Here is a 16,291-nt window from a genome sequence, read left to right as displayed (position 1 = left end):
CAAGAAATCAAGGAAAGGAAGTTTCAGGAAACTGGAGGTTGTCCATAGTGCACACTCTACAGAGAGATAAAATAATGAAAACTAAAAATAGTCAGTTGATTTTAGCCGGTCAGAGGGGGAGCCTCAAGGGCAGCTGTGAAGTGAGGAAAAGAAGCCTGAAGAAAGTAACAGATTGTGGATAAATCAGAAGGGGATAACTGACCAAAAAAACAAGTATAGTACTAGTCTGAGAAAAAGAAGTACACCACTTTCTCTGAGAAAGGAAGAAAACAGTAAAAGATAAAGCATGGGTGCCACTTCAGGTAAATCTGAAAACTAAAAGAGGAAAGTTAATATCTAATACCACCCCCTACCCGACTACTCTTCCCTCCCTCGCTCACCCAAGAGTCGGGGTGAGGGAGAAAGCAGAGAGGAGAAAATGGAGGTGCCACAGAATAGATGCTCAGTCTTCTACACATGGTTTCCTATAAACCATCAAACACAACCACACTGACTATGGATCACCAGCATGGATGCACTAGAAAAAGTACTTAAGCATCTGTCCTAGTATTTAAGATCCCAAGTAGTCATGGGCTGGAGAAGGCAAAGCCAGCAAGTGCAGTTACTAGGAAGAAATTTCCCCTGTTCCGAGAGCTGTCACTTGTCACGGTCTTAGCCCTGGGATACTGCATCATCCTTTGTCAGTTTCCTTAAACTCTGCCCATACTTTTGTATATATTTACAAGCTGTTTGTTAGTCTTTGGAATTAGGTTCTGGAAGCTGGACACAGTTTAGTTTTGGACACGTTAAAACCTTACTTTGCTGAGACTAGTTGCTTGGCCCTCCTTCAGCTCCCCTGGGGATTGAGTGTGAGGTGGTGAGGACAGAAGTGTCAGAATAGGTTAGATCTCTCCTTTCTGTCAGAGATGACAGCCCATTTATCATTAAATTCTTTCCAAACCTAATTTGTGCCATCTGCTACCTTCAAGGACCCTGACTGATACAACAGTATTACTGGTTACAGACTGTTTCCTCAGACATACCTCATCTGAGGACTGAAAACGAATAGAGGTCCTTAAGGTCCAGCGAGAATAATACAAAGTAGTAAATAAAGCATGAACTTTGAAGTCCCTCAAACAAAGGCTTGAATCTCAACCATTTTCCCACTGCATGACCTTAAATAAATCACACATCAGAACCTGTTTCCTCATCCTCCAAATTTCTGATGAAATATGTATTGTTACTGTTTTAAGAGTTAAATAAGATAACCTATGTAGAAGTCCAAGTGCTCTATAAATGACATTTTCCTTCCCACTTCCATCTCCTGATCCTGTCTGAGCAAGGTGCCCTCATCTCTGACAGAAAGGAGAGCTCTAACCTACTCTGACACTTCCATCCTCACCACCTCACACTCAATCCCCAGGGGAGCTGAAGAAGGGCCAAGCAACCAGTCTCAGCAAAGTAAGGTTTTTTGTTGTTGTTTTCAAAGTAAGGTTTTAACGTGTCCAAAACTAAACTGCCTCCAGTTTCCAGAACCTAATTCCAAAGACTAACAAACAGCTTCTAGCTTGTGATGTCCCTGGGGCACCACTTCTGCTCCAGTGCTTGACTACATAGGGCACTACTCACAGACTCAAGGGGAACTGGTCTCCAGGACTTTCCCTCCCCACCCCACCCCCATTTTTTTTCAAAGACCTCAAAGAGAAGAACCACACTGAAATCAGTGTCTCAGAACTCAAAAGCTAACACTTAACCTGGACCCTCTCTTCACCTACTTCAAAAGCCTAAAAGAAAGCCATAGTTCAGTGTTCCTGTCACCTATATAAGACTCCCTCACTCCCTGTTAACCCTGAAAAGTTCAGAACAAAACAAAGAAGAGAATGGAATCACCACCCTATGACTGTGCCCTTTCCTCCCATAGCAAAGTCTACAGAAATGCAGACCTCTCTTCCCAAATTCACCTACAAGCTCAGTCACAGGGAAAAAGGAGCTGATCTTCAGACCTCCCAAAGGGCCAGGGCCACGAGTTACCATAGGGCCCCGAATTCAGACTTACAGGCACACTCAGCAAGGGTGTTCGCCAATAGCAGGAACAAAGCAGGAAATGGCTCAGCCTCACTTAGGAACCTTTGCCCTGGGAGAGGCAAAGAGAGGGAGAGAGTTGGGGGGCAGGGATACACCTGTAACACCTACAGCTGACAGAGAGAGACCAAACAACCTTCTAAGAACAGGTCAGTGAAGTTCTAAGGCTTCTCATCCCCTTACAAGGGCTCTTCCTAGGCTATGCCTTTTACTGACCTAAGAGGCAGCAATGTGCTGTTACCCTAGATGCTTAAAGTGGGAAGATCTGACTAAAACCTCATAGGAATACAAAAGCAAAAAACAAACAAACCCCACCTCATAAGAGCCTGCAATCTAGATCTCAGATTACACATATCCTCTCTGCTTGTCTATCCCTCAGCCTATACCTATAAAACAAATGGGATATCAGTGAATGGTCCCAACTCACTTCTCCTCTCCCCAGTACCACCTCTGCTTCTTGCAGGCATCTCCCCACCTGACTCCAGCAGAGCCCTCATAACACAACGTGAACTCTATCACATGTTGACTCCCCTTACCAAAGTAAATCCCATGTTGTACATGGCTTTCTCCCTCCTTGCAAAGAGGGCTGCACCCTCCTTGTGGGAGAGGGTGACAGTGAAGTCAAAGAGGAGGTACAACTGAACCAGATCCTAATGGATGAGAAAAGTTCACTGGGCAGAGAAGAAAAGGCATTCCCAGAAGAGAAAGGAGTAATTACAAAGATTTCAAGGCTCAAAAAAGTAACATGTTTGTTAGGGAGCTGTTAACAATTTATTCAAGCTAGAACACAGAGTAGACAGTGGCAGGAGATGAGGCTAGACATCAGTCGAGGCCAAATGATGCCATATTAAGGAATTTGGATGTTATCCTACAGAAGACAAAGAGCCAAAATTTTTAAGCATAAGAGCTCCATGATTAAATTTGTATTTTTAGAAAGATCATTCCAGGGACGGATTAGAAAAGAGCAAGTCTGATACATATACTACTATGTATAAAATAGATAACTAATAAGAATCTACTGTATGGCACAGGGAACTCTCCTTACTGCTCTATGGTGACCTAAATGGAAATTCAAAAAAGATGGGATATATGTATGGCTGACTCATTTTGCTGTACAGGAGAAACTGACACAGCAGTGTAAAGCCACTATACTCCAGTAAAAAAATAAATAAAAAATAATAAAAATTAAATGACCGAAGAAAGGTCTGAAGGCAGGAGACTATCCTGGGGAAAAAGTCCAGATAAGAGATGAGAAGGAAGTAAACTAAAGCCTTATCTGTGAAGATATAACAGAGGAGATGAAGAAAATAGAGATAATATAAAAGGAAATGTATTAAGATTTTAGTGACTGACTACATAGAGGGGGTGAAGGAGCAGAAAGATGGAAGATGACACTGAAGTTCTTGCCTGGACTGCTATATACCATATGGTACAAAAGCAGACATTCAAAGCAAAGACAACGAGTCCTGTTTTGAACATGTTAACTATGATACCTGTGAAGATATACAGGAGATCACTGAGTAAATATGACCGGAACATAGAGAGAGACTAAGACTAGATACAGAGAAGTAATCATCTAATTATGATATATTTTTACATTTCACATTCTCTCTCTAAATTGAAATTATCTTTTCATGTGTCCACCTCTCCCAATCAGATTGAAAATTCCTTGAGACTTCAGAGGACCACGTCTTATTTATTGACATCTTGTTATCTCATAAAATGTGAGCATCACAAGGGCAGACTATATGCTGAAGTATCTACTGAATGAATAAATGAATTCATAAATGAATGAATTTGTCCTCCCAGCACTTAGCAGAGTGCTGGCACACAGCAGAGGTGGACTAAATGGTTACACACAGCACTCCAAACATGTTTCTATCTCTACATCATCATCCTCATCTATGTTTCATTTTCTCAGATCTATCACTCAGCTGTATATCAGAAAGCAAAACCCATTACACTTAAAGCACTACAATTCAACAGAGATTCAGTATAGCAAACAGTAAGCTCACCAACCTAGTGCTTTCTCCAGAACGATCAAGAATGCACAGTCCCTAAGAACCCTCTGACATATGACTTGACTGACCTACCATTATCACAATGTGACCCAAGTATTATGGACGACTGTTCCTGTTTTTGCCACATTATTAAACAAAACCTTCAAACCTATGTCACCCTCAAAGTCTCTTTAACCTCTCTTGGAAACAGAACAACTACAAATCATAAAAAAAAATATTTTGCCAGTATAATGTCCTCCATGTCATCACAACCCTTCTTATAAATCACATGCTTTTTATTCCACATCACCTTCACTCTTTGTTACAAACTTTTTTCCACTCCAAGTCACTCTCATGAGACCAAATCTGGAGTCCAGACTTTCTCTGGCTCCCCAGTTTTGATTCTCCATCTATAAAATAAGAACTCCTGCCCTTATATACTTCACAGGGAATCTATATAATTCCAGTAAAACCTGAGATCACTATGCAATCCGTATCAGACAGTAATTCTGAGGAAGCAAGTGCAGTATGCTTCCTCAACATAATACAGCAGCCACACCACCATCCCCCTAAATTTCTGAATTTCATGAAACAATAGAAATAGATTTTAAAGTTTTTAAAATAGGATCATTACTTTTTATTTTGACAAATAGATCAGTTTTTTTTAAAACCCATCACTTACTGTCACCATTACTTCATCAGTGAGAAAGCACTTTAACACCAGAAGACTAGGAATGATAATCTAAGAATAATTTATCTTTATGGAAAACTCATGTTCCATATGTTTTCTTTCTCTCCTTCCACCTTGAACAGATGAAAACTTTACCATGGACTAGCACTCTTTTTAACCCAACGTTTATGAATCACTGCCCTAAAACTCTTTCATTATACATGTAAGTTTCATAGGGTTCTGTCTAGGTAAGATTGCCAAGGGTTCCACTACCATGAAAATCTGCTAGGTCGTCAGACAGAAGCAATGAAAACATACCACAGAATCGTTGTTTCTGAGGTTCAAATTCTTCAATAGAACGGGGACTTGGGCTGCTCCTAATTCTCAGAGAATGGTCTGTATAGGGAAGGTGTACCTCTTCCTGAGGTTGGGAGGGTATCTGCTCTGTGGCAGACTGTCAGTAGAGAAGGAATTTTAATAGTGTGGAAGTGGCAATTATCTGACTGCCAACCCAGCTTTCTAGAACATTCAAAATTTCCATGTGCATGTGGGTTGGCAGGGAACATGGGACCAGTAAAATGCTAATAACGTGAACCAATGAACATGTCGTGAAGGGAGGAATGATTTCAAAGGGATAAGAGAAAAACTTTTGAGGGTGGTAGAAATGTTCTATCTTGAAAATGGTGATGGTTTCACAGATGTAAACATATGTCAGAACTCATCAAACATGTACATTTTAAATATGAGTAGTTTACTGTACATGAATTAGTTTTAACTTAACTGTAAGTCATCCTGTTTGGAAGTCTAAATACAGCGTTGTATGCAACAAGCCATATTATTTTCATGAAAGTACAATTCGCAACTTCAAGCTGCTAGTCCAATACAGAAGGCAAGCGTCAAAGCCCCACAGCTCAGCACAGATAAGGAACAGCAGTGGAGTAAGGCTACCCAGAATCAGGTGAAGAGCAAACAAACACAGGCAATTATAGCCAAAAAAATCTCTGTGACAGGGAACATCACCAAGTCTGCAGTCCCAAGGAATAACTTGAGGAAACGAGAAATTCCAATGATGACTCTGTTAAACAGTAAGTCTCAAAAATGATTTTCATTACCATTGTCCACGACACCTTCATGTTTGGATCCTCCAAAATATGTACAGCCTATCAAGCAGAAGAGCGAAGTGCACAACATTACAACCCAAGCTATCCTACTCAACCTAAAACTATTGCTCTCTCTGGGCAGGACACTCCATTCAGAACCGACCTCTCATCTTTATCGAGGTCTCACAATCCTCGTTTCTCCCTCCATGCCGTGCCCTCAGCTTCCTCCTGATTCACCAGCTGTCCGCATGTTCCCGCCTTACCCCTGTCTATTCTCCCTCCCAGCACAGGCCTCAACCCCTCCTCACTCTGGTCCCAGGGCTGTCCCTCACTCCTGCCCACAGGAGCCCCAGCTCCTCTCTAAACCGTGTTCACAAGTCCCTTTCACTTCGCCCCTCAGAAAGCATCCCGGCCCTTCATACAACCCAGCTCCTTACTTGCCCACTCACCCGAGGCTCTAATCTTGCTCCCCTACCTTAGACACTCACACCCGGCCCCTCACCACATTCCAGCCCCTCACCCTGTCCCCTCACAACGAGGGCAGTCACCAAACCCGGTGCCGTCATTCCCCAGTCCCTCATCCCCTCTCGCGCCTTTCCGGGCTCTCTGGACTTAGTGTTCACTCACAGAACCCCGACCCTGACCAGGCCCGATCGCCACCGCGGTGCTAGGTGAGTTCAGGCCGCCATCACTCCTCAGGCGCACCAGCCGCGCCCCGCCCCGCGCCACACGCAACTCGCGCCCCCGCGCACCACACGTAACCGCCCAGCGACGCACCGCTGGGCAGCGGCGTGCCAGCTCATTGGCTGGACCGGGCCAAAACCAGAGCGTCGATGCTTGTTTCCTGGCAACGGCTGAGCGCAGGGGCGGGGTCGCCGACGGCATTCCGAGCAAGGAATACCGCCTCTTCCCCCCAGGTTCCGCCCCCTCGCACTTGCAAACCCCGCCCTTCTGAAGGACTCCCGCGTGTCACAGGGGAAGACCTCTGGGGAGGAGGAGGCCCGCGGGGTGGAGGCGGAGCCTGAGGAGGAAAGGTCAAACCAGAGGGCAGAAGGCGGGACCTAAAGAGCGACGTGACTAAAAGAGGCAGGGAAAGGCCGGGGGGCGGGGCTTAGGACAGAGATCGGGATGAAAGAGTGACTAACGTGGTAGGGGCGGGATCACGGGTCCTAAAGGCGCTTACGGAGGAACAGGGGGCGTGGAGGGGTGGAGCTAACGCTGGGGGGTAGGTCTAAGGGGAGGAGTTAGCAGGTGAGCTGGACCTGCGGAAAAGCAGAACCTTAGAGAAGGCAGGCAGCGAGTGGTCCAGCTCCTTTCTTGAAGTACCTGCGGGAACGGCTTGGATAGGACCCAGAAGATGACCGCCCTTCGTTGGCTGGCCAACACCTGCTACCTTGTGATACCTTGGGCACTATCGTTTTCAGTCTCTCAAGGAACATGGAGTAAGCGCCTCCTTTCCAGGCAGAATTCCAGATCAATTATAACCAGTCCCTGCCCTTCGGGATCTCAGCCTTTATAGACAATTGCAACTGTAATTGCCATCGAGGAGCAGTACTCCTCACACAACAACAACACACATCGAGGAGCAGCACTCCTGACACAAAACAAGTGTTATGTGTGTTTAGAGAATGAAGGGGAAGAAGAGCAAACCGGCCTAGGAAAGCCGTCTAGGAGAAGATGATGTCTGAGCAGTCTTTAGAAACAAGCAAGAGTAACATTGAGAAATGCAAGTTTCAGATAAGGTCTGCAGTTTAGTTGCAAGTATTGTATCGATGTTAATTCCCTGGATTTGATCACTGTGCTCTAGTTAAGATGATAACAGGGGAACACGAGTAAGGAGTTTACAAGGACTTTCTGTCCTATTTTTGCAACTTTTTTGTAAGCCTAAAATTAGTTCAAAAGAAAAAGTATTTAAAAAGAAAAAGTAATGGAAGTTTCAGCAAAAAGGATCAGCACATAACAAGGCAAGAAAGAATGGACAACATGTGGGAGGTACTCTGAAAACTATCATTAGTACAGCTTGTCTGGAGCCTAGGGAACATGCAGAGGAAACACTGTGAGATGAGGTCGAAGACATGGACAAAGCTTTGTAGACAATGTTAAGGACTTTAGATTTTCATCTTTGGGATAATAGAGAACTATAAAAAAAAAAGTTATGATCAAATTGATAAGATCCAAATTGGAATAGTAAGGATGTAGAAAAAATGGATACGTGGTTATTAGGTCACCAAGGCTTGATGTCTGGATGAATATGAGAGAAAGTTAGAGGAAAGATTAAAAACTGGACTGGCTTGCCATTTCCTTCTCCAGGGGATCTTCCCAACCCATGGATCCAATTCCCATCTCCTGCATTGGCAGGCAGATTCCTTACCACTGAGCTACCTGGGAAGCAAATACAAGCACAGGAAAAACTAAATGATAGGATTAAGTGTCAGTTAGTGATCACTGTTGGAGAAGTGCTGCCTAGAAGAGGGCAAAGTGGGGCTCTTGATGTGAGTGCCTGTTACATGACTGAGTTCACTCTATGGAATTCATCAAGCTGTGTACTTAGGAAATATGTACTTTTCTATATGTATGGTCTAGTTACTATGAGCTGAATGCGTAAGAAGTCACTTCAGTCATGTCTGACTCTTTGCAACACTATGAACTGTAGCCTGCCAAGCTCCTCTGTCCATGGGATTCTACAGGCAAGAACACTGGAGTGGGTTGCCATGCCCTCCTCCAGGGGATCTTCCTGACCCAGGTATCAAACCTCATCTCCTGGGACTCCTGCACTGCAGGTGGATTCTTTGCCACTGAGCCACCAGGAAAGTCCTCTGGTTACTATGCTGTGTCACAAATCATCCCAAACTTAGTAGGGTAAAACAACGGTCATTTTATTATGCTCACAGATTCTGGGAATTCGTATAAGACAGGGCAGGAATGGCTTATCTCTGTTCCCTGATGTCTGGGACCTCATCTAGAAAATTCAAACATCTGGGGGTGACTTGAGGCTGGTGACTGAAATCATCTGGAGGCTTCTTCACTCACATGTCTGATGCCTGAGACAACTGGGATAACTTGAAGGCTGAGCTCAGCTGAAACTGTCAAAGTACAGGCACATGACTGTTCCTGTGGCTTGAGCTTCTCACAACATGGCAGCCAGGTTGTAAGAGGCAGCATCCTGAGACAGCTTCTGGACAGTGAGTGTTCGAAGAAAACCGGAAGGAAGCTGCTTGGCCTTTTATGATCTAGTCTCAGAAGCCACACAACATCACTCCTGCTTTACTCTATTGACTGAAACAGTCACAAGGAAGGAGAATCAAAGAATTTTTTAACATTTTTTAAAACTGCCACAATATTATACAATTGTAATAGTAACAATACTGGTGCTAAGTGTTTTGGCTGAAAGGCCAGTGATAGGGATCATAAGAGAAAGAGCAGATAGGGACGATAATGAGCTCAGTTAAAAGAGCAAATGGGCTACAGGTGACTGTACAATATCTGAGTGGGGACATCCTGTGAACACTTAGTGGTATAGATAGGTCTGGAGATCAAAGAAAGTTACTGGGAGTCATTAGATGGGAAATGAGATCCTGTGGGTGACCCAGATTGACCAGAGAGAGTTGGGAGGATAGAAAGAAAGTCCATCAGAGTCCAGGAAAAGCTCACCAAAACAGGAGAGATAGGCAGAGGGGCTTATGAAAGAGACTAAGAAGAAATAAACAGAAAACCAAGAAATTATGGTATCAATACAAATCATGGGAAAAGCATATTTCAAGAAAATAAAATATACTGTTGTAGACCATAGAGGTTTCTTCCAAGACACTCTCTGAAAACACAAATCTAGCCATATCACTTAACTGCGCAAAACATTTCATGCATTCTCCATTGCCTTTAGATAAGCTGCTAGCTTTATAACATGGCTGACAAAGCTTTCCCTGAGCAGTCATCTGTCAACCATTCAGCCTCATCTTTCACCACTAGCCTCTCAGATTCGCTACAAAAACCAACTGATGTTCCCCTAGTCACCTATGCTTCTTGAAATCTCTGTGCCTTTCCATGCTCTTTGCACTTTGCCTGTAGCTCTCTTCACTCTTCCATCTCTACACTTAACTAACTGCTATTCATCCTACAGAACCCAGTCTCAATTGGGACCTTTCCTATGCACTGTAATAACTCTCTGTGTACCCACCTAATTGAGTACTCATCAGACTAATATATAATTGCCTATCTATCTGATGCTTCCCCTTACTAGACTTCGAGTTTATGAAGGACTCCTTGGAATGTGTTTCATTCATCTTTTATCCCCAGTATTTTGCATAATTTTGACCTGGCACATAGCAGGTGTTTTGATTATGACTTTTTGACTGAGAAAGATGATATCAGTGAAAGGAACATCAAGTTGAGGGAGAAGTTTTAGGATTTTTTTTATTATTTTTTTCTGGTATGGGAGGTTTAAGCATGTTCACAGAAAGGGAAAACTGAAAGAGGTTAAGGATTTAGAAAACACAGGAAATAACTGGTGAGATCAGGCACAAGAGGTAACAGGAGGGGGATGAGGATCGAAATGCCACAGGATGACCCCCAGCACACGCATGGAGCAGGAAGGGCGTAGACAAGGGTGCAGATAATGGAACCAGAGCTCACATTGATATGACAGGCATTCTCTGTCCCTGGAGACTAGTTCAGCACCTGACACCTGACATAGCTGACAGTACATAGCTGTTAAAAGAATAAAAAGTGAGGTTCAAGCTGGGAACTTGCACAAGGTAAAACAGAATGAATTCCTAAACCTACACAGGCAACCAAGTCTCCCCACTAGAAAGCCCTTATGTAGTTCAGCTTTGAGGAAGGTGGAGGGAGACAAAGTTCAGCCTTACCTCTGAGGCATACACCCCCACCATCTCCAAGGACCTCATTAGAGATGTTTAGTTGGATAGATGTAAACCCTGGCCCTAGGAGACAGGGCGGAGTGCTGGAGCCACAAGGCTTCCTTCCACCCCTTCGGTAGCGGCTGGCTCTGGTGGCGTTGCTAAGAGCTTCAGAAGCCAAAGAGGGAGGAATTGCAGCTGGAGGCCAAGCGCAGCTTCTTCCGGACAGGCAGGCCCTAGCCCCTACTTCCTGAAACCCCCTGCAGGCAGAGGCCCTGGATATCTCATCCCCAGGCAGCAGGCCACAGAACCATGAGCCAGGACAGCAAAGTGAAGACAACAGAGTCCAGCCCTCCTGTCCTGACCAAAGCCAGGTGAGAGATCCTGGTCCCAGGTGTCAATCTGCCTCATCAGATGGAGCCTGATCCCTCCTTGCTGCCCCGGGTGGCAAGGGCAACAGTGAACCATGGATAAATGGGACCTGATTTCTCTTGCCCACAGGAAGTCTCTACCGGTCCTGGACCCATCTGGGGATTACTACTACTGGTGGCTGAACACAATGGTCTTCCCAGTAATGTATAACCTCATCATCATCGTGTGCAGGTTTGGCGCTATGGGAAGGGCCCTAAGCAGAGACCAGGGATAGTGAGTGAGGCCCAGGAAGAGGATGGGCCCTTGCTCAGGGCTGGTGTGGGGGCGGCGCCAATGCAAGGGCCCAGGTTTAGTGCTCAGCGGCTTGGGGACAATACCTCGCACACAGAGGGATCCCTTAAGCCAATCCCTTCTGTCCCTACCACGCAGAGCCTGCTTCCCCGACTTGCAGCACGGTTATCTGGTGGCCTGGTTAGTGCTGGACTACACGAGTGACCTGTTCTACCTCCTGGACATCGTGGTGCGCTTCCACACAGGTCAGTGAGTCTCAGGACGGACCCTTCCATGTTCCCTTCCTAAGGAGAGCCTCTTAGTAACAAGAAAGTGACCCCCTCCCTCATAGCACCGTCACATGTCTCTATGTTTACAATACCCCAGTGCTCACCCCAGAAGCCCTGGAGCAGGGTTAGGCCCAACCCCATCCTGTCCCTATAACTGTCTCCCTGTGCTGCCCTGGCCTACCCACCCTCAACCTCATTACCGGAGCGGGAAGGTGCCCCGACTCCACCCCATACCTGACCCCACCCACGGCTGAGCCCCCTTCCCCCACCAGGATTCTTGGAACAGGGCATCCTGGTGGTGGACAAAGGTAGGATCTCGAGTCGCTACGTTCGCACCTGGAGCTTCTTCTTGGACCTGGTTTCCCTGTTGCCCACGGATGTTGCCTACGTGAGTCTGGGTCCACACACACCCACGCTGAGGCTAAACCGCTTTCTGCGAGCGCCGCGCCTCTTTGAGGCCTTTGACCGCACGGAGACCCGCACTGCTTACCCGAACGTCTTCCGCATCGCCAAGCTGATGCTTTACATTTTTGTGGTCATCCATTGGAACAGCTGCCTCTACTTCGCCCTGTCCCGGTACCTGGGCTTCGGGCGTGACATCTGGGTGTACCCCGACCCCGCGCAGCCTGGCTTTGAGCGGCTGCGGCGCCAGTACCTCTACAGCTTTTACTTCTCCACGCTGATCCTGACCACCGTGGGCGACACGCCGCTGCCGGCCCGCGAGGAGGAGTACCTCTTCATGGTGGGCGACTTCCTGCTGGCCGTCATGGGTTTCGCCACCATCATGGGTAGCATGAGCTCTGTCATCTACAACATGAACACGGCAGATGCAGCCTTCTACCCAGACCACGCGCTGGTGAAGAAGTACATGAAGCTACATCGTGTCAACCGCCGGCTGGAGCGGCGAGTCATTGACTGGTGAGGCTGCTGGGGTTCCAGACCAGGACAGGGAGACGTGTGTGGGATAGACTCTGAGGAAGGTGGCTGGGTTCTTACTGCCTGGGGGATCAGGCAGGGCACTCAGGATGTGGTATTCATTGGAGCATTCACTGGGTGGAATTTGGAAAAGGATGTCCTCCATTAATTGGGTATGGACTTAAGGAGAGGGGTTGGGTAAGAGATTGACAGGGAGATGAACTCATAGACAAGGAAAACTAACCCAGAACCCAGGGAATAGGACCTGCCACCACCTGGTAGGACTCAGAAGGTCCTGGAAGGTGTAAGAGGTAAGAGCGATACTCCTCAGGGGATGACCAACAACAAGATGGTTGACTATGTCATGGAGTCCATACTGTAGGGTAAACAAAGGGAAGTGTCACCAAGTTAGGGACATAGAACAGAAGACCTCTAAAGAAGATGGGCTTGGTGACTGAAGTAGATATTTTTAGTGGAATGGTACAAGACATCATGGAATGGTGGGTGGGTAGAGCCTGACGAGAATTAAGTGTCTGTCCACTGTATGAAGGCTTCCAGGCCCTGGATGGGAGAGAAGAGGTCAAAATATGTCTGTGGCCAAGAGATAGTGGACTAAAGATATTTATCAACCAACTGTCAAGTATTCCCACGACCCTTGAGAGAGCTCAGTGTGGTTGGGTTCTTGGCTGAAGCTGAGCTGAGAACCCTGATGGAAAATGTAAGGGGCTGGTGAGGACTGCCGCTCCATTCCTCCCCCAGGTACCAGCACCTGCAGATCAACAAGAAGATGACCAATGAGGTAGCCATCTTACAGCACTTGCCCGAGCGGCTGCGGGCAGAAGTGGCCGTGTCTGTGCACCTGCCCACCCTGAGCCGGGTACAGATCTTCCAGAACTGTGAGGCCAGCCTGCTGGAGGAGCTAGTGCTGAAGCTGCAGCCCCAGACCTACTCGCCGGGCGAATATGTCTGCCGCAAAGGGGACATTGGACGAGAGATGTACATCATCCGAGAGGGTCAGCTGGCCGTGGTGGCCGATGACGGTGTCACCCAGTATGCGGTGCTTGGTGCAGGGCTCTACTTTGGGGAGATCAGCATCATCAACATCAAAGGTGGGCACCTCAGCATTTGTTCTGGAGACCGGGCTAGGGGAAGGGATGGGGACAGCAGAACCCTGTACTGGGACCAGAAGGTCCTTCAGGGCCCACAGATTAAGGACAGCTGGCCCATGCCTGAGTCACTAGAGGGCTCAAGAGAGAGGCAGGACACAGAGGGTCTCTTCCCTGAGAAAAGGCTGAGTCAACGTCCATGAGAAGGTTGGGTCCTTGGAAGAGGCAGTAGACTTGCTCTGTGAGTATTCACCCGAAGCACCAACAGATCAGTGGAAAATGCAGAGATAATAACAATTAGTAATAATAATGGCTAAAACTTTCTACATGCTTCCTACATGCCCTGTTCAAAGTTCTTCACGTATACCAATTCATTTAATTCTCACAGCAGTTCTATAAAGTAGGTACTATTATTCACAGTTTAAAGGTAAGGAAATTGGAGCACAGAGAGTTTGGGGAACTTGTCCAAGGTGACATGGGTGATAAGTATACACACTTGAAGTCAATATGAGAAACAACTTTCTCATAGCCAGCTGGAAAGGAAGGTAGAAGGAATGAACTCCTGCTTACTCCATCAACTCCAGTCCAGGCTAGGTACACTGTACACTGGCTCATTTATTCTTCTTATCAGCCTGTGAAGGAGGACAGCACAGGTAAAGACACCAAGGCCCCAGGAGATGGGAAAAACTTAAAAGGGGTAAGCACGTGTCACTAAGACACTAACGTGCTCTCAGCCTGGGGATCCCACTCTCCAGTTGTCTTAAAGGCCTCACACTTGTCATCCAAGGACCCCCTCAAGCCCTGTATCTGGTATGCAGTTGGCTACTATCTACCTGACTTTGGACAAATCACTTCCCTATTTTAGGCCTCCGTTTCCTCACCTACCCAAGAGGGGTGATATTCAAAACCCATAGAGTTATTTGTGAGAATTAAATGAGCTGTATGGGGAGGCACCCAGTGCAGCGCCTGGCACATGGCAAGGGTTCAACAAATGGTAGCTCCCTTGCCCTTTCTAAGGTCCTTCCAGCTCTGAGACTTCGCAGCATTCAGAACCTATCTTCCCACCAGCCACCCACCATGATCTTTCTAAAATGCAAACGATACCATACAGGTCCCCTGCTAAAAACAGTTCAGTAGTTTCTGTCCTTTAGCATAAGGTCTAGACTCCTTGCCAGGGCTGTGGGCCTTGACCTGGCTCTCTCCATCTCTCCCAGTCTCCTCGCACGCTGCACTCTGGCCTCTCTGCCCTGCCTGCTGGATTCTGTAACCACCCAGCTCTTTCCCACCTCCATCCCTCTGCTCAGGCTCCTCCCTCTGCCTAGTTACCCTCCCCTCCTTCCCTAGTTACCTCCCACTCAGTCTAGGCATCGGTTCCTCCAGCTTCCCTGAATTCTCTGCCTTAAAGCTTGTCTGGGCCTCTTTGCCTGTCTTCCCACAGTACCAGATGCTCATCTACACTGCATTGACTGTGCTGTTAGGTAACTAGTCCATCAAATGTCTATTTCCTCTAGACTGGACTCTTGGAGGCAGGTCACTGATACCCACTCAGCACAGGGTCTAGGCCTCACCCAGTACATTACAGAATGAAAGAAGTAATGAGGCAGAAAGAGAGGCTCAGAAGCACAAATATGGAGGTGGGGGTCCTGGTTCAGGCGGAAAATATCCCCTCACACCCACCCTGACTAACTGGCCTCCCACCTGTCTGCTCCTGGGCCACAGGGAACATGTCTGGGAATCGCCGTACAGCCAACATCAAGAGTCTAGGTTATTCGGACCTGTTCTGCCTGAGCAAAGAGGACCTGCGGGAAGTGCTGAGCGAGTACCCGCAGGCCCAGGCCGTCATGGAGGAAAAGGGGCGTGAGATCCTGCTCAAAATGAACAAGTTGGATGTAAATGCAGAGGCAGCCGAAATCGCCCTACAGGAGGCCACGGAGGCCCGGCTGCGAGGCTTGGACCAGCAACTCGATGATCTGCAAACCAAGTTCGCTCGACTCCTGGCTGAGCTGGAGTCCAGTGCACTCAAGATCGCCTATCGCATTGAGCGGCTGGAGTGGCAGACCCGGGAGTGGCCAATGCCTGAGGAACTCATCGAGGCTGATGACGAGGGCGAACCTGGGGAGGGAACGTCCAAAGATGAAGAGGGCAGAGCAGGCCAGGAGGGACCTCCAGGCCTGGAGTGACCCCATGTCTATCCCTAGGACTCCCACCACCAAGGGAATCCAGAGTTGTAGAGAAATCTGCCTGCAGAAACTCCACCATCCTCTCTGCTGGGTTACAGAGATGGGTGTGAACTGGCTCTGTAGATGTACCACCTAGAGATGCAGGAGTGTAGCATACATTCAACCTCTGCTCACCAGAACTATACACACACACACACACTCGCACGCACACATACCTATTTGCACATATGCACATTGACCAGGAGACTGTGAAATCCATACAAAATGCTCTGGAGTTACCCTTCTCAGAGCACACATCTTTCTCACCTACGTAAGTCTTACACCCACACCATATATGTACATTCAGTCACACACCTCATAAGAGAGTCACACACACTCTCATACTGAGTCACACATCAATACACACAGATGCCCTCCATGGGTCTGCACACACTTGTGAACACACAAAAGCACACCTATAGCCCTCTTGTTCCA

At 47.1% G+C, this 16,291-nt stretch overlaps 2 protein-coding genes across 12 annotated transcripts in view; one reads left to right on the top strand and one right to left on the bottom strand.

The window, feature by feature from the left end:
- The window catches only part of FHIP1B (FHF complex subunit HOOK interacting protein 1B), a 32,403-nt gene extending 25,826 nt beyond the window's left edge, over positions 1 to 6,577 (bottom strand). For 5 of the 11 annotated variants that reach the window (XM_043481342.1, XM_043481349.1, XM_043481355.1 and 2 more), the window contains exon 1: positions 6,352 to 6,546. The gene's annotated coding sequence lies outside the window, so the exon portion shown is untranslated. Of the gene's footprint in view, positions 1 to 5,843; positions 5,892 to 6,351 lie in introns of those variants that run through there. The other 6 variants (XM_043481343.1, XM_043481351.1, XM_043481354.1 and 3 more) reach the window with 4 other exon arrangements.
- A 4,303-nt stretch (positions 6,578 to 10,880) lies between these two features.
- Positions 10,881 to 15,887, top strand: CNGA4 (cyclic nucleotide gated channel subunit alpha 4). The gene is made up of 6 exons (XM_043482658.1): positions 10,881 to 11,058; positions 11,186 to 11,287; positions 11,486 to 11,592; positions 11,889 to 12,534; positions 13,291 to 13,640; positions 15,357 to 15,887. The coding sequence occupies exons 1-6, from the start codon at positions 10,997 to 10,999 to the stop codon at positions 15,815 to 15,817; spliced, it is 1,728 nt and encodes a 575-aa protein (XP_043338593.1). The 5' UTR covers positions 10,881 to 10,996; the 3' UTR covers positions 15,818 to 15,887.
- The last annotated feature ends 404 nt before the right edge of the window (positions 15,888 to 16,291 follow it).

This window comes from Cervus canadensis, chromosome 11 (assembly GCF_019320065.1).
Source record: "Cervus canadensis isolate Bull #8, Minnesota chromosome 11, ASM1932006v1, whole genome shotgun sequence".
Classification (NCBI taxonomy): domain Eukaryota; kingdom Metazoa; phylum Chordata; class Mammalia; order Artiodactyla; family Cervidae; genus Cervus; species Cervus canadensis.
Note: the sequence above shows the minus strand (reverse complement) of the source record. Positions and strands in the feature narration are given on the sequence as shown.